Raw genomic sequence first — 22,429 nt, 5'->3', positions numbered from 1 at the left:
ACCTCGCATTTCTCGACCTACGTCCACGATCTTACTCGATGGGTCATCTTGGATCCATTCAAAGTACCTGGTTATATGGGTTTCAAACCCTCGAGTTCAATTGACTTCGATCTTTGACCGATCCTCTTACCAGAATGTATCGTCCTATTTCTCCCTTCTTCAGCAATCCGGACCTTGATCCCGACTTTGAGATGAGACATGGCACTCGAAATTGCTCTCTGAAATTCTGCGACATCTTTCCTACCCATTAGGACAATACGTACGCTATCATCTGTCCCACTAGCCCTCTTTGTATCGTCGCGAGCTGGACTACCATCCAGACAAATGCTTTTTCTCCTGCGCCAAAGCACCGTCTGCCTAGGCGCAAAAACATACTACACGTCTATAACCACTCAATCTCTTGGACTGGTACACATGTTGCTGGGCACCGGCTAGCAGTTGAATCAAACACAAAGTGTGCATGTTCTGAGGTGGCTAATATCGGTTTTTCTATAGACTAGGCGCTTTCGACCGCCGTCACCCAATTTAAGTTCTCTTTCGGATAGTCTACTTCCCATTGGCAGGTTACGATAAATAAAAACAATATGGGATCTACGGTGGTTGAGTTTATGTCTGCGCAGGCAGAGGAGGACAAGTTAGCAACTGTCAATCGAAGAGTAGAGAGTACGATTTCGAAGCTTTCAGCCAAATGTATTGGGTTCAGATTTCGCTAAACTGTTGAATAGATCTCGCTGCAATTAGTAGTCTTATTGCGGAGCTTGGTCCATATATAGATGGCGAGGCTTCGATGGAAGATTGTCAGAAAGGTGCAACCCATTTGAGTAAATTGATTTGGAACGTATTCCAGTGCTGACTACGTCCAGGGTTGGAGTTTCTGTTACTTGTACTACAAAGTGTTGACCCCGGAAAACTCTCGAGGCATGATCGTAAGTGGAGCCAGCAATATGTCTATTGGGTACAGGTGCTAATATACACCAGTGAGCGCTCTTGTGGAGTATTTGACAAATAGGGTATCCCAGGCTGGGGAGGTTCAGATATACCGAGCTGGCCTCCTGGAAATTGCCAAATGCCTGACTACCATTGCAAAGATGCCCAGGTTTATTAAATCAAATGCACCTGATATAGCGTCGGCAGTTTTCCGTCTCCCAAACAACAAGCAGTCTCTAAATGACTTCCCTCATTCTACGCGATTAAGTCTACTCAATCTTCTCCAATGTCTCCTGGAATCATATCCAACAGCACTTAAGTCCTCGTTGGGAAGTAAGTTTGTTGATGGCATGGCTTCCATGGCGGCAATTGAGAGAAATCCATCTTGTATACTTGCTATTTTCAAGATTTATAGTCAATTAGGCAAAAGTTGGGATATAGATTCTGATGAAGCTGAAACTTTGTTTGGATCGTTCTTCCGCTATTTTCCCATTACAACTACTAAATCAGCAACTCCCTTGAAGCCAGAGGAGGATCTAAAACGCGGTCTTTTGGACTGTTTAATATCGAACGATCGATATGCACCTTTCGTTTTCCCAGCATTATTCCAGAAATTAGACTCCGAAAGCGTTAGAGCAGATATAAAGGTAGGCAAATCCATCATCCTCTTTTCCGCTGATACTAATGAGTTAGATTGATGTATTCGATTCCATGCTTGAATGCATACGCAATTACACCAATGTTTCAGAGTTTTCAGTCACAATATGGGACACTTTGAAATGGGAGGTCTGGAACGGCGAAAATGATGACTTTATCAATCGTTCCATAGAAAACATTGCTGCCATTGCTGGCAGACTGGTCCAACAATCCTCTAGCACCGAAGACGATAACGTCGAGTTGGTGAAATTTGTCAACTACGTCACTCAGGAATGCATTACAATATTTACCGATGACACGAAGAAGCGTATGATTCTACCATGTTCTCGTATTTTGGGTAAAATTTCGAGCACATCTCCTCAAGCTTTTACACTCACTGCTCGAAATACTCTACCGACCCTTTTTACCTTATGGCAAGGACTAGATACTATAGCCGACAAAACGCGATTGCTCGAGTCATTTAATATTATTCTCGAAACACGTGCAAACATCTCACAATCATCTATTCAACCTATTGAGGATACACACAAGGCTCAACGATTAGCCTTCATGGATGCAAATTTTGACAGTTTCCGCGAAAGCTTCATAGAACTCTATTTTGGTGCCACCTCCATGTCTTCAAGTGATCTCGAATTAAAGATCGCCACCACTAAAGGACTTACACTTTTGGCATCAATCCGCAATGGTTCCGTCAATCGTCCATTTTTGAATTCTTTCGAGCAAGGAACAATCATTGAAAAGCTCAACGAGACAGCGTTCAATATGAAAGAGGCAGACGATCTTCGCGCGTTGGCTGTGGCTTCCTTGTCCATTTTATCAGTTCGATATCCAGACACGTTTATCAACATCACACTACCCGATTTTATTAGCAAACTTCCAGATCAGTTAAAAACCGAGCATGGTGATGAGTCTGAATTGTCTCAAGTAGTTTGGCTCCTGGATTCACTTGTAGAGATTGCGTGCAAGTCGACTTGTCAACGTGAGTTGGAAGTTCCTGACTCTGAAGACAAGACTCACTTCAAATTCAGATTGTTCAAGGCTTTACAATCCGAATTTGTCATGAAATTTACACATCATGTTTGTAAATATGCAAATCAAACATCCTATCAAATGGCCCTTTTAGCCGCAATATATCGAGGATTGCAGGTGTTTGATGATGCACTTGCCAATGATAAAACGGCGGGTGATCTATTATCAAGCAGTAATGATATCATCGATCCCTATGCTTTCATCGCAATTACGTTATTTAAGCGAGTCATTGGGCTTTCTCAGCATGAGACTGGTGATTTGAAAGGTAGTTGGTTTGTAGGTATCTCCGAGGTTAACAAAGGAGAATATTTCGACGATTCTGTTGTTACACTCATTGGAACGATTGGAACGTACATACTTCGATCCAACACCACTCCACACGAAAATAACTTCTTACTCAAAGCTAATGCAGACAACCCAACTGAGCCAAGTCGTGTTTGGACTTTATTCAATTTCGGAGCACACACTAGAGCAGACTTAGGTGCTTGTCAACAGGACCTTCGTGTTGGCCCCTCTAATAAATGTTCCGCCAACATTCTTTCCACGGCCTTGGTAGCTGGAATCCGCAAAGAAGTGAGTCGATTTCTATTCCTTTTCCATGTCAACTTTGACTAACTTGCTCTAGGATATCGATCGCTTAGGTCTAGTGGTTCATGAAACTGCTAAGTCAATGCTCCTCAACGCAATTTCAGTGGAAAATAAGTGTTCAAGACAAGCTCGCATCAGTATGTTACAGATGCTTCAACTTCTCGTAAACAAATTCGGTGCAGACAAGAAAACGTTTGAAGACGGGAAACAACTTCATGACGTCATGCTCGAGCTGGTCAATGGAGCAACATCAAAGCCAGATTTAGAAGCATATCAAATATATCAAGCCCTGGCTTATTTCGCTGCGGCCGCAGTAGCAGCATATGAACCATGTAGTACGGCACTCATCGATGCCATGATGCGAGGAATTTCTGACCCAAAACGTGGTCGAAAGATTGCCCGCAGTTTCGCAATCCTTTTGGCTCCATCGAATATGATGAACGAAAGCAATTTCTGTATTCTTCGTCCTCTTCGATTTGGCCGCCTTTACAGCACTACTGTCAATCAACTTATCACTCTCTGGCGATCCAATGAAGACAGTCGTAGCAAGGAAAACTATCTTATTGCCATTGCTGGTATCCTTCGATATATGCCAGCAAAGATTATGCAAGGTAATGCTGCACAAATCCTTCCAATTGCTCTAGCTGGTACAGACATTCCGGATAAGACCACGAAAGATGCAAGCATGAACATTATGATCGTTCTAATGCCGGAAAATCCTGGTTTGATTGAAGAACACCTTGATTCAATCATCAATCGAATGACGGATCGTACGCATAATACGTATGATTCTCCCTCGGATGCTAATGTTGAGGGTAGATCTAAGGCTTTGGATGTGCTTGCTATGCTTCCAACTTTGGTAGAGAATGGACTACTTCTGAAGCGGAAAAATGCAGTACTGAAGGAACTTGATGTCGCGTTGGATGATTGCTCGAGAGAGGTGAGAATGAGAGCTGATAGATGTAAAATGATTTGGTTCAATTTGTAATTGGAGCTTTACATTGGCACGGTGTGTTATGGTATTGAGAGATTGCATTGGGTGGTTGCCGTTGCATATGGTTGTTTGGGGCGCAGTAATTATACACATAAAATAGGTGGAGAGGTATTCTGAGATATCGATTAGACAAATGATTTGACGAGTACGAGTACTAGAGGACATGGTATGGTGATAAAGAGGAATAATATAAGAATTGTTATCTTACTTTAATTAAAATGTTCTTTGATGAGAACAATTATGTGATAAATCAAGCTCTTCGTAGAAGAAAAGACAGACCGCAATTGACCACTGGCAAAGCGAAATCCAGTCCCCTAAATTTCAGCAGCACCTTTGGTATCGGATCCGACACCGCCCTCCTCTCAACTTATAACTAGTCTGAAAACTCACTTGTAAAGTACTACATCGTTGAGGCCAGCGCTTCTTCCTCTAGTTTCAAAATCATAAATGGCAGCATCGCAAGCAACGTATCAAGCTATACTATCTGGGAAAACTAACGTATCAACGAGCCTTCTATTGTGGGAACGGCTATTTATAATCAGTATATGTCGGTATCATCTTCTACGCATGGGATTGGGAATTTTACTGTAAATAACCACTTTCAGGCTTGGGCGGCGCTAGGTATAGATCTAGGGAGTCTTAATTATCAGGTTGAGGCGGTGAAGGGGTGGGGTGGTGAGGGGGCTGCGACGCAGACGGTTATTTAGAATGGGTGATTGTATGTTTGTGGCAGTTTTTAGGCCTTTTCCAGTCAATAAGGTAATATTAGCCATCCTGGAAAGATTCATTGTTCGTCAAAAACCAGTATATTCGTTCTCCGAGTGGGTGTAGGTAGTATTGAAAATAGCTCAAGAAATAAGTTGAAAAGTTGTGCGAAGCCTAGGGAAGAGGTGGGAATAATTCATTTTATTATTAAAAACTCAATATTATCTACCTAGGTATGTATGCTAGTGTTTTCTTGACTATTCGTAGTGCGAATGTCTATTCCTCTTGGATTTGATTCAAAGGGCCTTCATGATTGGTTCCTAAGGTGGAGAATCTTCGCTTATTTTCGAATCCCTTCCCTCCTTTTGCTAAATGTTTAACTTTACTCGAATAACGATAAGATTTATTTATTTAGTGACCAAGATAGGGGACTTAATAGTCCGGACTACAGTCCAATGATATAAGGATTTGAACACTCAAAAGCAATTAGAAATCTGAAAATAATTCAATCTTTCAATAAAATTCGATGATTTCAAATAATTTGAATATATTAGTTGATTTAAAAATTTGATAATCTATCGTTCTAAACTGTAGTCTGGACTATCAAGCACTCTGTCACAAGTAATACGATGAAAAGAGAGTGATCTATGGTCTTCTTCAGTTTCAATGAAATCATGCTGTACTTGAACAAGGCTGGAAGCCTGACCACGATTCTTTCCTACCTATCAACTGTGTGACAGTATCTTTACAATCTCCATCATTCTCCATCGTGGTATGAGCAGTTAAATGGCAGTTACACGATTAGAGTGGTGTCGGTGTACTACTGTACCAATCTTCGTGTAACTGTGTAGTAGCGCTTTAAAGTTAATTCCTTCCCGTGTACGAAGTTCCTGGTGAATATATATTTGAAGAGATACCTAATAATTTGACTAGATACTACAATTTTTACAAGCTTTCAGATCCAAAGTCTAGGTAGCACCAATATCTTTCACGGCTACTTCACTGACATTCCCTCAAAAAATTTCTTACTCAGACTCCAAGATGAACGCTGAATTCAATCAACCGGTCCTGTCTGATACTACTGATTGGCATCATCGAGAATACTCCGACAAGCAAGTTCACAAAGCTACCAATGTTGCCCATATCCAAAATGCGAATTACACCGATAAGCAAAGTGGTAAAGCCTCTGATGAATCAGAGATAGGTTTCGACCCGGTACCCGATGCAAAATCCGAAGGGAGCACTCGCCGCGGGTTAAAATCTCGACATGCACAAATGATTGCATTAGGCGGTACCATCGGTACCGGACTATTTGTTGGTAGTGGGCAAGCTCTTTTCGCTGGAGGGCCTGCCTTTCTCTTTCTTGCTTATTGTCTCATCACCATCTTTGTATATGGTATTGTGACGGCGACGACAGAAATCAGTACATATATGCCAGTTCATGGAAGCACGATGGCGTCATATGCCTCTCGTTACGTGTCTCCCAGTCTTGGGTTCGCGATGGGTTGGCTGTATTGGTATTCTTTCGCTATCGTTGTTCCCTACGAGATTACGGCGGCGGGATTGGTTATTGATTATTGGCCAAATGATGTAAATATCGCTGTGTGGATCACCATCCTTCTCTTGATCATCATCGGGTTGAATTGCTTTCCGGTGAAAGTTTATGGCGAGACTGAGTTTTGGTTCGCGTCTCTGAAAGTATTCATGATCATCGGTCTCTTGATACTTTCTTTCATCCTCTTTTGTGGTGGGGGACCATCTCATCAGCCACTTGAATTTCATTACTGGAAAGATCCGGGAGCAACCAAAGAATATCTTGTCGGCGGATCCGCTGGAAGATTTTGCGCTTTTCTATATGTTCTAGTCTTCTCTTGCTTTTCCTTCAACTTCGCACCCGAATTACTTGTTATTACTGGAGGTGAAATGGAATCACCACGTCGCAATCTCCCAACTGCCGCCAAACGATACTTCATCCGACTCCTCATTTTCTACATTGGGGGAACTCTTGCAATAGGCGTCATTGTGAGTAGTAATGCTCCAGGATTAATTGGCGGTGGAGCCGGTGCAACATCATCACCTTGGGTTATAGCAATCAAGAATGCTGGCATCACCGGGTTAGACAGCGTCATCAATGCGGTAATCATTACTTCCGCATGGTCTTCAGGAAATTCCTACCTCTATATGTCAAGTAGATCCTTGTATTCCCTCGCACTTTCTGGTAATGCACCAAAGGTATTCAAAAAATGTAACAGATGGGGTGTACCTTATCCAGCGCTAATCGCCAGCTCCATGTTCTCGCTCCTGGCCTATCTCAACTGCGCTAGTAATGGAATACAAGTTTTCAACTGGTTCATCAATCTCACCAATACTTCTGGATTCATCTCCTGGATCTGTTGTTGCATAGTCTTTTTCCGCTTTCGAAAAGCATGTGTTGCACATGAGATCGCGGATCTCCCATACAAATCGCGGTTCCAGCCTTATTTGGCCTACGTCTCGATTTGCGCTTTTACAATCCTTCTTCTTTGTAACGAATTTAGCGTTTTCTTTCCTGGTAAATGGAGTGTATCATCTTTTCTCACCGCTTATATCGGTCTTCCTATTTTCCTTACCATCTATTTTTGTCATGGCATATTTCATCGGTCGGATGAATGGATGTTGAAGCCAGCTGATTTTGATATGACGAGTGGTTTAGAAGAGGTTTTGGCTACTGAGACTGATGCTCCTATCAGAACCGGTCCTTGGTATCACAATTTAGGAAAGATTTGGGAGTAATTCATGTTATAATTGGTTTGCAGATTTGTTTGTGGTTTCAATAGTTAGAGTCGGCTGGCCGACAACTTCTTGCTAGTAACTCAAAAGGAATTGACTAAACTTGGACAAAATGTGACAACCCCGTCGTGATACAGCCACTATTTGACTTGACCATAGTTACGCCATTTCATGAGTTGCCAATAAAAGACATTGAGTTTGAGGTTGACTATCAAAATACTTTAGGCCTATCATTTTCCAGAGACTACCGGCTTCATGTACATTTTCTAGATCGACGAACTTGTACCGATGAAACCTCACCTCTGGCTTGGTCTTTCACACTCAATCCCAATGTTTCAACGATTTCAAAACTATGTAGACTTGACATAATACTAAAGACCAATTATCTATCTACCTTATCGGCGTATCAGCAACTAGAGCTTCTAAGGATAACGGCGAATGCAACCTTTGGAAGGGGTCATTCCTATATCAGACATTATTGTGCCTCGGTCAATTGTATGAAATGGCCAGAGGTCACGGTCTGGCTTCGGTTGCGCTTTTGATTTTAATGGTGAATCTTTGAAAAAGGTAGGTCAGAATTCGAATACGATTCAGTAGAGATTGCGCCCTTCAATAATCTTCGGTGATATAAGTGAATCAGACAGGCAATTAAGGTTACAAGTCGCTCTCCTGTCTCGAAAGTAAGATCTGGATGCACCGAGAATCAAAGTCAACCTCCCACAGTATTCAGGTTCTGATAGAAATTCGCGACGGAAACGCTTGGTATGCTTTACACAAGGAATCAGGTTAGTTACCTAAGACAGTTTTACCATAGAGAACTAACCCAAAAATTTGCTCTGTTTTTGCTGTGTTTTATTAAGCGTCGAATTCAACACTTTTGTGTTGGAATAACAATACCATTTGCGTCACATGATATTTCTGGTGACCAACTAAAGTCTGGCGCGCTAAAAGCCTTAGCTTGAAAATTTGTACTGACAAACCCTTCGCTTAAACGAACTAAGATTCTTAGCTCGAAAGATTCCACGCTAATTCCCGGTCCTTCACCTACCAAAAGGCTCTTTTGAGTTTTACCAATCTATCACTCACTGGCTAAGCGGCCTCAGGAGCTTACTAGTACACTTGGCCTCCTATAGGGATTGAAGTGAAATCTCGCTAACAAATGCTTAACCGGTAAGAATCGAATTCCAGAACTGCTCGAGCTACCTAGGATTTGTTTTGTGAGGCCATGTAAGATTATAATTTTACTACTTAGGTACACAGGCCGGTGTACAGAATGCGATTTCACCCGGCATCAACTTGATAGAATTATCGTTTCAATCGGGGACAAAAACATACAATGTCACGCTGACGTAAGTTAGCATATCATTATCAATATGCCGCACTTCTTGGGTAATTGCCTGCAGGGAACCCGAACATTATCGGGGAGAGATTTACTGTTCACAGCAACCAGCATTATGAGTAAGTAACACGAGAACCTCACAACATCGAAGGTTCTTCAAGCTATTGCCGAAATGACAATCCAAATAGAAACATTAGTCATATATTCGGTATCAATTTCTCTGTTCTAATTCCAAGCGCATTTGTTGTTCGTCGAAGAACGATACATTTATTTCTTTGTTCGGAAAGAACCAATAATACCAATGTCACATACAAAACGAATGATTAAAGAAAGCCATGATAGCTACTCTCTACATGGGAAACTTAATGTGAAGGAAGAAAAATTACTTATTAAATATTTTGAGAAGAATAATAGAAAAAGAGAAGAGAAAAATCTAACAAACCTAGCTACTTACTTACCAACCTATCTCCCCGACCAAAGCTCAGTATTGAAATATTCATCTAAGCAGTTCTCGAACCACTCGCACCCAAAGTATAAATCAACCCAAAAATAATCAACCCCCTACAGAGAACTTTCTTCGAGAAGATTTCCTCCCACCACCTATCCTCTTCAGGCACACTAAACCCGCCCTCTTTCCCCCTGGCCTTGGCCAATTCTTTCTGTTGCCAATCCGTCAAAAAAGCGTATTCTTCTTGTCCCGGCTGAACCTGCGGACGCAGCGATGCGATATCGTTATGATTCAGTGAGCCGGGTATATGTAACGGTGCTAATTTCGGAGCATTCAAAGGACGACGACGGAATTCCTGGCGGAGGAGATGAGGATCGCGGGCGGGAGGGATATAATTCATATAGCCTTCATCGCATGTGATGCAGCCTGTGCGACGATGTGCCGGCGCTTTTTTATTTTGGTATTCGGGGTTGGTGTAGAAATTTGAGGTCATTTTGGGAGGGGGGGTTGGACGTGAGTTTTGGAACATGGACATGGTGCTGATTGACTGATACTCTTTAGTTGGAGATGAGTTTGGGCTTACCTATTTGCTTGTTTGTTTTGTTTTGTTTTGTTTTGTTTTGCTTTGTTTTCTGAATAATTGATTTGAATTAATGTATATAAGTTACCACCAGGGTAGACTTTTCGAATGTAGTTGAGGTCGAAAAACGAAAGTTGGAATTGCGAGTGTAATGAAAGTGCGGTTCTGTGGATTGCTGTTCTTTACAATTGGATTGTTCAGGGAATGTTGTTTGGCTATATAGCTAGGTCATCCTTTGTCCTTTGATTAACAAAGGGTTTTGGCAATTTGAACGTAGCTCAAAGACTTTTTTTGTGCGAGATACATAAGCCGTTCTATTTTGAAAATGACAATTACATTGTCCAGTCATTTCCTTTGTTGTCTTACTCTCGACAAGACAAAGAAAGATACATTCTTAGTCTCCAGAAAAAGAATACTTCACGCTGAGGGGAGGTGAAAATGACAAGTCTCCAAGATACTTGGTTACTTTTCAAGGCAGAACAATGCTTGAACAGATGCATTCCGCGTCTACAACTATGTTCATTTTCTCTTTATATTGTTGTCTTAATTTTTTCTAATATTCTTCAAAATAAACACGAAATCAACATCTCTATTTTAAACACTGCTCTGTTTACCCAGTTCTTCAAAAAATCAAGCTCCTTCAGTGATACTTTATCATGTGCAACCTCACCCTCACCTTTTGCCCAACCTGTTCGAAGGTTGCGGCTCCATCTCTAGTCGAAAAGTGCGCTGACCGATCTGACGCAGCCCACACTCCCATTACTACCAAAATCACTGCCATGAACCCTTGCATTCGATGCAGCAATCGCAACCAACCATCCAATCCCACCGGCGTCCTCACTCGAGACATCCTCGAAGACATGTGCTTGAAAATCCCCGAATGGCATCCCACTACACCACAGGAGCCCATTCCTGGGATTCTTCCAAACTGGAATTCCGAGACCTTGACTCGCGCTCAAGATCAAGAACTCTTCTTCGAACACATCACACAGAGCCACAGCTTAGAAGTCAAGAATCGACAAGATTTGCCAAGTCAACGTAGTGGATTCCCGTTGTGTTTGATTGCTGGAATCAAGCAGAGACCTTCACCTGTGAATCGAGGACTTGCGAGATCACGGCCAGAGAGATCAAAGTTTACTTCACCCCCACTATCTTGGAACAACAACCCTAGAACTAGAAGACTTGGTGTTGCGCCAGCACCACGAGTTGCATCACTTCAAACAGACTCTACGCCGTCGGGAACACCCGATCGTTTGGTCCCAGGGGGAAACCATCAAAGAAGTCAAGCTCAAGAGGAATCTTCCATCGTATCTCCACCACTCAGACTCCAAATCCCACCTCAAAGACGATCTTCCAGTGGAACCCAAGGTCCAGAATCCACCCCCTTATCAGCCTCATCATCCACACCATCCCGTTCCGAATACCCTCTCTCAGAATCATCAATCCAGAAAGAGACATTCAGCCCCCTAGCCTTCGCTCAAATCCCCACGCATTACGACACACGACGACCTTCCATTCCCACACCTTCTCGCGTTCCTCCAACCCAACCACAACTCCAAGCACGCGAAAAACACGAGACTATCAACCAAATATCTCCACGCACTCGAGAATATCAAAAAGAACTCAAACGTCAAAATCTCGAGAGCGAACGAATGCGTATATTGCAACAACTCGATGCGCCGCCACGACATGTCAAGGATGTAGAATTCAAGAGCGTACGACCCAAGCGTAGCTTGAGATTGCTTCCGAGTCTTCCATCGTTCGGTTCCTTACGGTTTGATGTTTGATTGACGACGTGTGAGCGGTATGTAGTTCTAAAAGAAATCGAGAAAAGGTAGGGCCCTGGAGTAATGCATTGTAACATTTTTATAACAAAGAAAATCCCCTTAATCTTCATTATTTTCCTTTTTCGCTCATCTTTGTCATTATCATTTCCTCTCATCACAATTTATAAAACAACAAAGAGAAATGGATTATAGGCTCAGGCCCTAGAGATAACAGATGTAATATTTCTCATGAAAAAGTAATTTAACACCAATGAAACTATAATATCATGTCTATGTTCAAAGGTGTTCCCATCCGCTGTGAACGCCGTGCTCCTATGATACTCTCATCTCATTATTCACTTCCTCGTTTACTTGATATCTTAAACTTTTGCTGCATCAATTTCTAAAGGTACAGCGTTTGCAGTACGTAACCATTCTCCATTAAATGCATTGATAAGCCAGTTATTAAGTTCTGCGAGTGGAGTGGTCAGCATTTGGATAAATCAAATGTCATAGGAATTACTTACTATCATAAACAATTCTGTTCGCGTTATGGAAATAGATGGAATGATCGCTGTCTGGGAAAACATGTACGTCGTAATTCTCCACACCAGCAAGGTCGAGTTTGTCCAACAAAGTAAGCGTGTTTTGCATATGAACATTATCATCTGCTACACCATGCATAATCAAGAATCGAACATTCTTGGCGAGTGACTTAACATCGCTAATGCTGGTATTGTCATATCCGCTAGGGTTATGTTGTGGTGTGTGCATATATCGCTCCGTATAGATAGAATCGTAGAATCTCCAATCGGTAACGGGCGCAACTGCCATACCATAAGAAAATGTTTCTCCAGCATCTTCTTCCAAGGTCTTTAATGTCATGAAACCACCATATGACCAACCCCAAATAGCCATTCTCGATTCGTCGACATACTTTTTGCTAGCCCATATTTTGGCAGTTTCAATTTGATCGCGTGCTTCATAGTGACCGATGTTGCCACGAATAATGGTTCGGGCTTTTCGTCCAATGAATCCGGTTCCACGGCCATCGACAGTCACAACAATGTATCCGAGGTTTGAGGCGATGTAGGATTCGAAATCAACACCAAAGCTCTTGCTAACAGTTTGAGATCCGGGACCACCGTAAAGATAAAATAATACTGGATACTTCTTCTTTGGGTTGAAGTGTGGTGGTCGGCGTTCGACGACTTGCAATTCAAATCCATCAATTGTGACAGTCTGGTAAATTAAAATAGGCAATTCGTGTTTCTTTGCCATATCAGCTAGTTCTTTGTTCTCCTCAATGACATGTGTGTATTGGTTATTGTTGCTGGGAGTGCTGATAACTTTCTGCCATGGAATATTTGGGCCATTGTAGTTAAGGAGTACGTATCCAGCACCCTTAGAAAATGAAACACCGTAATAACCTTCTGTCGAAATATCGGTGATAGCTTTCATATCCGTACCATCTAGTTTGACGCTGTATACTTGTCTTGTAATTGGTGACTCTTTAGTAGAAACGAAATAGACAAGATTGTTCTTGAGATCAACAGCAGAAGGCGCTTTTACTACTTCCCAGTCTCCAGAGGTAAGAAGTATAGGTTCAGGATTATCCATCGGCGTGAAATAACCCAAATGATCATAATTCTCGTGAATGATAGTATCAATATATCCATCGTGGGGACGACCGTTTGCAGGATCCGCAGGGATATAGCGAGTGTCCTCGGATACTTCAAACCATCCACCATCGAGTTTTGCAATGTCTGTGAATCGTACAGTCTTTCCCTCTCGAGCCACGACATCAACGAGAACAACTCGTAAGATATCACTTTCTCTGTTCGTCTCGCGGATCAAAGCCTTACCCGTCGATCCAGCCCAAACTACCTCTGTAATCAAAAGGTCCTTTGGCTCAAAGCCTCCGGCAATCTTGACCTCGAAGACTTCTGCCTTGGAAATATCATAAAACAAAAGATCGACAGTAGGATTTGGAGCACCGGCTTTGGGGTACTTGATTTCTCTAACTTCGGGATAATTTTCTTCTCCAGGTAAAGGATCTTTCCCACTAGGTCTTGATACAAAGTATTGGACTGGGTATTCAGGTACCTCGGACTCATTTGTACGAAGGAATGCAATATAATTGCCACTATCATCCCACCATGTTGCACTGGCTCCAGCAAATACCTCTTCTTCATAGACCCAATCAGGTACACCATAAAAGAATTCTGGACCACCATCCACGGTTATTTGGACAACAGTTGGCGAAGCTAGTTTTCGAAGGTACATATTGTTATCTCGAGTGAAAACGATGGCATCACTCTGTGGACTCCAGCTGGCCAATTGAACTCGGCCATCTAAATCTACAGGATCCAATGGTTCCGCAGTTTGAGATTCGACATCGAAGATCCAATATTTCGCATAAAAGGAATGTCTCCAGTTTGATTGAACATCTGTTGCCACCAAAACTTTCTTCAAGTCCTTGCTAGGGTATACTTTGCTTGGTGTCAAGCTTCGTCCCGCAACTTCGAAATATCCATTCTTCATCAAAGTCATCGTGTCTAGAGTCCCTACAGCTGAAGGGCTTTGTGTTCTGACATCTTCCACAATCAAATAATCCTTTCCGACTGAACCTTGTTCGAGGAGTAATCCATCCTCCCCGTTAGCTCCTTCAATCCAACTTATACTGTGCTTAGTCGCTCTCCATTGTCCGCCCATAACCTGATCCATTGTAACCTTCTTCCCGCTCCCCCTCGAGGATGTTGCCTGTGGATCGTGAGGACTTTCCGATGAATGTTTGTATGCCTGTTTCCCCAAAAATATAAACAATGCCAGCACCCAGGCTCCAATGAACACTCCTCCGATAATCCATATCAATCTTCTCAATTTCTTGTCGACTGATTTGTTCGTTGCTCCATTTGTGAGAAATGCGCCATCCTCCATATCATAATCCTTCTCCTCTTCCTCATCTAAATGTATTTGCGTATGTTCATCATCCGCATACGCCATCTCTCCTCGAGGAGGAAATTTGGGTGTCACCATTGTCGGTTTTTCAGACCCATTCGCAGCAACACGTTCGCCGATTCGATCAAAGACCAAACTCGTAGTCGAAGCAGACGAGGCGACAGAATCAGATGAATTTCGCGAGACAGACTCCTGCTCTGTTGACAGGAGCTTTGCGTTTTCTTCAGGATGCCCAGCCATATCTGAGGGTACAAGAGTTTCAGTGGGTCTTGGAGTCCAGAGCTACGCCAATACCATATAAAATTGTATCAATTCGAGATGCACATTGCTTTTGAACAATCTTTAAAAATCTAGAGTGGTCAATAGTTGAAAGAGAGAAAGAAGGGTGAATTGTAAAATTATCTATTGAGGGTAGTATTAGGAAGGGTTCTAGAAATCGCCTTTGTCAATATGTTGATGGCTGGCTTATTAGTGTTCAGCTTCCCCATACGTGGAGTCCGACACTTATCGGGTATCTACCCAAGATCATCCATGTAATCGTGCCGACTACACCAAGATTACCAAGATCTTCCTGATGTTATGTAAAAGCCTCTTGAGTTTCATCATATCTTGAATTCCCATAGACTTCACACCGCGATTATATTTTCGTTACAAAGGACGGTTTCTCCGGAGAGCGAAACAAAGGACAAGTTCTAGTATGTTGAATTCTGATGATTCCTTAAAGCAATCAACAAACTGTTTACCTTCCTTACAACAGATGCTATTTTGGGAAAGTCGGGATGAAATGAGATATTGGCTGAAATTTCATACATTACTCTGAGGCAACGGAAAGAATAAATAAAGTAAGCTGAAGATACTAGGCAGGCATTTTGGAGCTGAATCCAATCCCCATGTTGTAAAGCGAAAACAAAACATCAGATATACGATTAATATAATAATAAATTAAGACCACAACCTACGAGATAATCTAATTCTACCAGGCATTCGTCCCATGAATGCGAATGGTATAATATGCAAACATACAATCTCCAATCTATGACCTGCTCGCTTGCTCCTATAACCATTATCTTATACACTTCCCTAAACATCCTCGACCTTTATATCCTCGACCTACATACTAAACGGTATATTCTTCGTTTGTTGATATATGCCCATTCATCTTCCCAAAATCCTTTATTTATTGTGTATGATGAAGTTCCTCAAACTATCCCAAGTATCGCTCTGCACATAAATATAATCCATACTACTCCTTAACCCACTCTGCACCGTCTCCGGATACCATCTGAACAACCACATAACACTTCCCCAGCTTAGTGCTGCAAATACTGGCCATGCGTCGTTCGATATGCGATCTGCAAGATCTTTATTTCGGATAATTCCTGCTGAAGGTAGAACGGCTAATTGTGCTAATGACAAACATACTCGTGCGAATACTGTGCGCGCCGATACGTTAGCATCTCTCTCGAATCTAGATAACTGGAGCATTGATTGAAAAGAAAAACATACCGAATATCACAATCTGTTTGCTAACACTGCTAACATGCCCTTTCTTTGACCTCCTTCCAAATACCACATATCCACCTAATAGTCCTGCTAAGAATGTATCCCAGTTTCCCTCCTTCCCCTTATTACCCCCTGAATATTTGAGTGCTAACATCGTAGTCTTATATATCGTAGCATATTTCGCGAGATTTTGCGCATGTGTTCGCGTTGCGCGGAGTATCAGCCCTATCTTTTCACGGACAGTACCAGATCTGAATAGAAACATCATGCTAGAATATGTATTCAGTAACTTATGCGCCTGGTAATCGGTAAAGGCGAAACAAAAAGGGGGGACCTACACCAATGCATGGGGAAATCTGACTTTGGCACCATAGACAGCGCCGCTGCGAGCAGCTTTAAGAATAGCGAGAAATTCGGCATTTTTGGGATCGAGAATAAAGCTCTCAAGTGCTGTCTATACTTTCGCATCAGTATATTGCGAAAGTCATGATGAGAACGGTGGATGTTTACCTTTATGACAGCAATTCTTCCCTCCATCTTACCGGCACAAAAACGAACCTCGGTAACTTAATTCTCCAATTCCAGCAATTTTCTTGAAGAATAGAGAGAAAGAAGTAAAGAATACTATCTCTGTATCTTCATGTGTATCTATTCGGTTCAGTATTCAAGTCGCAGACGTATTGTCAAAGAAATAAAGTCAATGAAGCAAAAAGTAAACTCAGGAATGAAGCTCGGCATGTTTATGGGGATGAACATGAATTCGGATATCCATTCGCTACCCCACAGACTTTCATCCAAAGTTACTGGGATTCATTTAGCGTCCGCTCAGGTCCGCAGGGTAGAATTATTAACATGTGAGATTCAGGCATTCAGATATTGATGCCTCATGGAATAATTTCGGCGCTAGTGCTTTATCTATTATCGGATCGCAAAAAAAAAGTTCGAGCTTGGAGAAGAAGTAAAGAAGGCATTTGTTAATATCTTCATTCCCTTTGAACAATCACATAATACCACATAATACCAATTCATCATGTTACGTCAAATGTAAGTACTTATAGTTCTCCTTCCAAATCCAATTGAACTTTTTATGTTAACATATTCTACTAGCAAACCCCGTAATGCTCGCAGCAAGCGCGCTCTCACCAAAAAAGCACCCAAGCCAGTCGAGAACCCCAAAACCGCTCTCTTTCTCCGTTATACAACATGTTCTCAGCCGACTCAAGACTGCCTCACAGATCTTCACACCCTTCATTTGCCTCTCGCAAAGAAATTCACCAAGAAGAACAGTATTCATCCATTCGACGATCCTTCTTCCCTTGAGTTTTTCTCCGAGAAGAACGATGCTTCCCTCTTAGTTTTCGGTTCCTCATCCAAGAAACGCCCACATTCTATTACTTTCTGTAGAATGTTCGATTATAAGGTTTTGGATTTGTTAGAGCTGAATCTTGATGCGGATTCATTCAGGACTTTGAGTCAATTCAAGAACAAGAAATGCGCCGTCGGATTAAAGCCTATGATTTTGTTCTCGGGTACTCCATTCGAAAGCCCTGTCTCCGACGAATATACCCTTGCGAAATCGATGTTCCTCGACTTCTTCAAGGGAGAGCCAGCAGACAAGGTGGATGTGGAGGGTCTTCAATATATCGTTTCCATCTCAGCCAGGGATAGTGTAGATGGAGAGGAGGAGAAACCAAAGATTCATCTTAGAGTATACTTGATAAGGACCAAGAAGAGTGGTCAGAAGTTACCAAGAGTTGAGGTTGAGGAGATGGGACCAAGAATGGATTTCAGAGTTGGTAGAGTCAAGGAAGCTGATGAGAGCATAATGAAGGAGGCAATGAGAAGAGCAAGAGGAAGTGCAGAGAGACCAAAGAAGAATATCACCACGGATATTGTTGGTGACAAGATGGGTAGAATACATCTTGGTAAACAAGACTTGAAGGAGTTGCAAACCAGAAAGATGAAGGGACTGAAGAGAAGCAGGGACGTAGCTGATGAAGATGAGGGTGGGGATGATGATGATGAGGATATTGTTAGTGATGACGAGCCTGTGAAAAGGTCAAAGAAGGCATGATTCATTGTCACTCTGTACAGTAATATCAAGATATCAGGTGTTTGGAGTTCAGGCATGGAAAAGGGTCTTTCGCGAAGAGTGGTTTGCTGTGCTCAAGTATTAAATGTCAGTTTACATAAAAGCTAAGCATTGTAACTTCCACCAAAACTACTGCGTTCATTTGTACATTTCTCTGAGTCTATCAATGCCAAAAGCAAACTTTGCATTCTTGAATCTGGACTTTCTATCCGTCATTGGATTACGATCGGAACAGGAGTCACAGTAGAACCTCCAATCTTGCAAAGCCATCTTACACTTTCTTTCAAATGTGCCATACTTTTCTTGAGTGAGTCCAGGACTCGTAGTCCTCGTTTCTGATCTAATCATCTTTTCGGTCCCTCCCCATCTCTATAACTACATAACAAATGAATCAGAAATCAGACTTTCTCATCAGATAGTCCCTACTGGTTCCATCACCCGAGTGCACTGCGCATGATAAAATAAGAGGGCCTAGTATGTAAAGGTTTCAGAAAGGGAAAAAACAAAGGAGGGATAGGCAAACATGCGTTTACCGAGAACAGAAAATAAGGCCTAGATAAACAGGATGAGCTCACTCATACTATTCTTTGAGAATCGAAAATAATATCTTACAAAATCCACACAAACATCATAGCAGGTCTGTAAAAGGACTTGAGGTCACTTGCCTGAGTACATACAACAGTAAAGTAAAAGAATGCTCAACGTAACAATCCATGCTACGAATATGATACCCAATCTACTCGAGTACTTCGCGATCCAGAGGAAAAGCTCACATGGAAACACAAACCAGAGAGCAACTTGAATGTCAATTTGAGCAAGATCATTGAAGAGGCTCTGAAGTCTAAAAGAACATTCGATTGAAAGGTATTTTTGACACTTAAAAGTCATGAAGCTTCGAGGCCTTGAAACTAACAGGTTTTGTTTATGGAGCATTCGTCGATGCTCAACTGGAATTTCAATTAGAGATAAAGTCTGGCGAGAAATCATCACGTCTTCATTGATGCATTGAAGGAGGAAATTATGCTGACAATGCAAAGATTGTGGTATGGGTTTATGAGCGTGTAGAAAATCAAAGAAGCGCAGTGATTGTTAAAAATAGCTAATCTGACGAGATACATATTCTGAGAGCCCCAAGCTAATGTCCACCCATTTCCATCAACTCAATCCGACGCTACGTGTTCGGGGAGTTTGAGAGATTTGCACTTTCCTTCCTCTTCGGCCTCATGGATGTGATATAACTCACAATACTGATTATCTGATTTCAAGAAGGTGTATTTCACTCCTACCTCCGGATTCATTGCGAAAGCTTTAAATATTTCGAAGAGAAAGTCTGCGGAGAACTCCTCTGGTTCTGAGACCAAGTGTCGAAAATAAGCCCAATCCTTGAGACTGCGGTTGACTGCAAAAAGAAGAAGCTTCGATGCTGCTGGGGAGTTTTCGAAAATCGAAGATATAGTGCGTGGAACAAGCAATTGGCCATTGGTGATAGTCTCATAAACTAAAGAATCAATAAGATCGTTCTGGAGTCGTGGCATCATATATTTTTCAGCCAATTGGTAAACCTTAGCTAGCTCTCCCATTGGTGCTATTAAAGATCCACACAGATAGACAATTTCGTTGTTGTAGATCCAATAGACCAATGGCGCAAAATATATTGGGTCGTCTTCAGGTAGCTCCATGGTGGCATCTCCTCCCTTTTGCCACTCAGGTTTGAAGCCAGCCTCAAAAAAGGGACTTGCAGCACAGAGCATATCTTTATGAACAACAAACGTCTTGGTTCCATCTTTGGGACCGACAATTAATTTCACAGTTTCGGAAAACGATCTATGGTTGGACGTTAGCATGTTTATCAAGTTATGAATTGACATTTGAGAATACTCACGCCAGCAAACGTGTCTTTTTGTAGGGGCGCATATCGACTCCGCTGATTCTTCTCTTGGCAGGAGAATCATTCTCAATGGCCTCAGTTGGTTCAACAGGTTTGGTGTTGACAGTCTGAAAGCTCAATGTCAGCTTTGAAGTCACTGGATGGAAAGCTCAATACTTACTATGGAATCTGCAGGTTTGGAAACCTTCTCAACATCACCAAATATTGAATTGTTATGAGTCGGAGTCAACTTGAAACCTTCATGTCAGCTTCAATTCCATCAAATGTAATCATCAATACTTACTGTATGTGTGGTTGGCAAGGTAGAACCATTTTCAGAAGGACGAGATAGCTTAAGAACTGGAGGCGTCGCATTTCTGCTTGCAGATCTGCTTCAAATTCTACTTGGTGGAGGCATATTCATTGTCTCGTCGGGAAGATCCAATGAAGCAGAACGGAACATGAATGATAAAATACCATGCAAACATTCGAGAAATGAGATTTGTAAATTGGACGATAATAAGTAATGATGGAGATAGAATGATGGAAGATTGACAGAGAATGGAAGAGATGGAATTGAATAAGAGAATCTTTACGGTCAAAAGGGTAGGTAACGATCTAGCGTGACTTCTAAATTCAAAGTGGAAAGTGAAGTCGAAAATGGAAGGAACGTCTGGGTCACTCATGTGACCTTACATGCCTTCAGAAAACAACAAACCTACCACATGTTTTTAAAGTAAGGACGTATTAATTAAACTGTGATGTTGAAGATAGATTTACATAATTAACCACTTGTCAGTGACATGAAGTAGCATGAGAGGATTAGCCGGCGCCCGTTTGTCATACCTTCTGATCCCAGAAGGCGTGAATGTCTTGACTCGAGTTATAGGGTATCTCTTGCATGTATTGTGTACGATCAAAGACCGTTGACTTCAACAGGAAGTACTTTTGCCAATCAGATACTCTAGGCCGACTATTTGATTTATACCCTCACGCTTTCCAGTAATCTCTGTTCTACGCCCTCTAATGTACTCTTGTGAGCCAAGACAGATAAATTCTCAGCCTCGCCTTGGAATTGCTTGTCGGGATCTACACCTGGTCCAAACATTTGTGCGCCTGCTCCTGGACCCATTTGACCCATTTGTTGGGCCATTTGACTTGCAGCTATATTTACTTAGCATTACCTCTTATCATCACACTGAGAGAGGATTAACATACCATTGTCGCTTCCCAATAGATAATTGAATACAGATTGTAATCCAAAGATACAAAGAACATACCACGAAATGGAAGACATCCATTGTGGATCCATATCTCTGGTAGCTACACCAGCTTGCAACATACTCTTGAACTTAATCGTCAATGGAAATGGCAATTTGACTATACGTCTCATATTAGTACATATAGCCGCATAATACTTCCAGTAAGCAACTCACTAATAACAAATCCACTGAAAAATGCATTAATCCATCCCATAATCAAAGTCTGTGGGATCATCATAGACATATTTCCCTTCATCATGCCCATCATTCCCTCCATAGCGGCTGGATCAGTCATTGGATTTGGAGCTGCTTGTCCCTTCTTCTCGGGCTCCTTCAGGAACTTTCCTTCCTCGAAGGCTTGTACGATATAATCTCTGCGTGGTTGGAAAGAGGCGGGAGTCAGAACATGAGCGTTATTGCGAAGGTTGATACCTCGAAGTAAGGATCGTTGTTCGCGAATAGCTGGAAGCTCTTGTTTTTTAGGAGTAGTGGCCATAAGAACGGTAGCATAGTGACGAAGGATACCAGTCAAAATCTGAATGATGAGTTAGGATGGCAGATCGAATATCAGAATAGTAAGAATTACATACCATAACAATAGTAATAGGTATCAAGATCCAGTAGCTACATGTTTATCAGCTCAATCCAACATGGAAAATGGCGATTTGCTCACAATAACTGGGGATCCCTATGGATCGTCTGCACAGGAACTTGTGCCATCTTTGCAATATCTTCCTAGTCTATTTTGTTGAAGAAGATTATGTATGAGGGGTTGTCGCGAGTTGAATTCTACCTAGATCTGTGGTTGAATCTGACATCAAATGTGGCTTTCACGCTAACCTCGGACCCTTGCGAGTAGAGCTTCATCAAGACACGGTCTCTTTGTGTACATTGCGACAACAGCTTTCCCCCTCCACATAATTCTGAAAGAGAACAAACATC

The 22,429-nt window shown here is 42.0% G+C and overlaps 9 protein-coding genes across 9 annotated transcripts; 4 read left to right on the top strand and 5 right to left on the bottom strand.

Moving 5' to 3' along the window:
* Window positions 1-584: 584 nt before the first annotated feature.
* Window positions 585-4,189, top strand: EAE97_008528 (uncharacterized protein; the record flags this gene model as incomplete). Its single annotated transcript, XM_038879043.1, has 6 exons — window positions 585-663; window positions 726-806; window positions 864-926; window positions 979-1,574; window positions 1,621-3,186; window positions 3,239-4,189. The coding sequence occupies 6 exons, from the start codon at window positions 585-587 to the stop codon at window positions 4,187-4,189; spliced, it is 3,336 nt and encodes a 1,111-aa protein (XP_038730125.1).
* A 1,752-nt stretch (window positions 4,190-5,941) lies between these two features.
* On the top strand, window positions 5,942-7,672 carry EAE97_008527 (uncharacterized protein; the record flags this gene model as incomplete). Its single annotated transcript, XM_038879042.1, has 1 exon — window positions 5,942-7,672. The coding sequence occupies one exon, from the start codon at window positions 5,942-5,944 to the stop codon at window positions 7,670-7,672; it is 1,731 nt and encodes a 576-aa protein (XP_038730124.1).
* A 1,836-nt stretch (window positions 7,673-9,508) lies between these two features.
* On the bottom strand, window positions 9,509-9,949 carry EAE97_008526 (uncharacterized protein; the record flags this gene model as incomplete). The annotated part of the gene is made up of 1 exon (XM_038879041.1): window positions 9,509-9,949. One exon carries the CDS (start codon window positions 9,947-9,949, stop codon window positions 9,509-9,511), a length of 441 nt encoding a protein of 146 aa, XP_038730123.1.
* A 743-nt stretch (window positions 9,950-10,692) lies between these two features.
* On the top strand, window positions 10,693-11,823 carry EAE97_008525 (uncharacterized protein; the record flags this gene model as incomplete). Its single annotated transcript, XM_038879040.1, has 1 exon — window positions 10,693-11,823. The coding sequence occupies one exon, from the start codon at window positions 10,693-10,695 to the stop codon at window positions 11,821-11,823; it is 1,131 nt and encodes a 376-aa protein (XP_038730122.1).
* A 359-nt stretch (window positions 11,824-12,182) lies between these two features.
* EAE97_008524 (uncharacterized protein) lies at window positions 12,183-15,003 on the bottom strand (the record flags this gene model as incomplete). Its single annotated transcript, XM_038879039.1, has 2 exons — window positions 12,183-12,274; window positions 12,330-15,003. 2 exons carry the CDS (start codon window positions 15,001-15,003, stop codon window positions 12,183-12,185), a joined length of 2,766 nt encoding a protein of 921 aa, XP_038730121.1.
* A 933-nt stretch (window positions 15,004-15,936) lies between these two features.
* EAE97_008523 (uncharacterized protein) lies at window positions 15,937-16,803 on the bottom strand (the record flags this gene model as incomplete). The annotated part of the gene is made up of 4 exons (XM_038879038.1): window positions 15,937-16,196; window positions 16,270-16,535; window positions 16,605-16,720; window positions 16,777-16,803. 4 exons carry the CDS (start codon window positions 16,801-16,803, stop codon window positions 15,937-15,939), a joined length of 669 nt encoding a protein of 222 aa, XP_038730120.1.
* Window positions 16,804-17,296: 493 nt separating this feature from the next.
* EAE97_008522 (uncharacterized protein) lies at window positions 17,297-18,340 on the top strand (the record flags this gene model as incomplete). The annotated part of the gene is made up of 2 exons (XM_038879037.1): window positions 17,297-17,310; window positions 17,374-18,340. 2 exons carry the CDS (start codon window positions 17,297-17,299, stop codon window positions 18,338-18,340), a joined length of 981 nt encoding a protein of 326 aa, XP_038730119.1.
* A 1,035-nt stretch (window positions 18,341-19,375) lies between these two features.
* EAE97_008521 (uncharacterized protein) lies at window positions 19,376-20,713 on the bottom strand (the record flags this gene model as incomplete). The annotated part of the gene is given in 5 exon segments (XM_038879036.1): window positions 19,376-20,182; window positions 20,241-20,353; window positions 20,407-20,475; window positions 20,530-20,614; window positions 20,631-20,713. 5 exon segments carry the CDS (start codon window positions 20,711-20,713, stop codon window positions 19,519-19,521), a joined length of 1,014 nt encoding a protein of 337 aa, XP_038730118.1. The 3' UTR covers window positions 19,376-19,518.
* A 494-nt stretch (window positions 20,714-21,207) lies between these two features.
* EAE97_008520 (uncharacterized protein) lies at window positions 21,208-22,372 on the bottom strand (the record flags this gene model as incomplete). Its single annotated transcript, XM_038879035.1, has 5 exons — window positions 22,161-22,372; window positions 22,078-22,111; window positions 21,662-22,022; window positions 21,444-21,605; window positions 21,208-21,389 (listed from the first exon to the last, which is right to left on the bottom strand). The coding sequence occupies exons 1-5, from the start codon at window positions 22,205-22,207 to the stop codon at window positions 21,208-21,210; spliced, it is 786 nt and encodes a 261-aa protein (XP_038730117.1). The 5' UTR covers window positions 22,208-22,372.
* Between the last annotated feature and the right edge of the window lie 57 nt (window positions 22,373-22,429).

Source organism: Botrytis byssoidea (assembly GCF_014898295.1).
Source record: "Botrytis byssoidea strain MUCL 94 chromosome Unknown BBYS_018, whole genome shotgun sequence".
Taxonomy (NCBI): Eukaryota; Fungi; Ascomycota; class Leotiomycetes; order Helotiales; family Sclerotiniaceae; genus Botrytis; species Botrytis byssoidea.
This window is presented reverse-complemented; position numbering and strand designations above follow the sequence as displayed.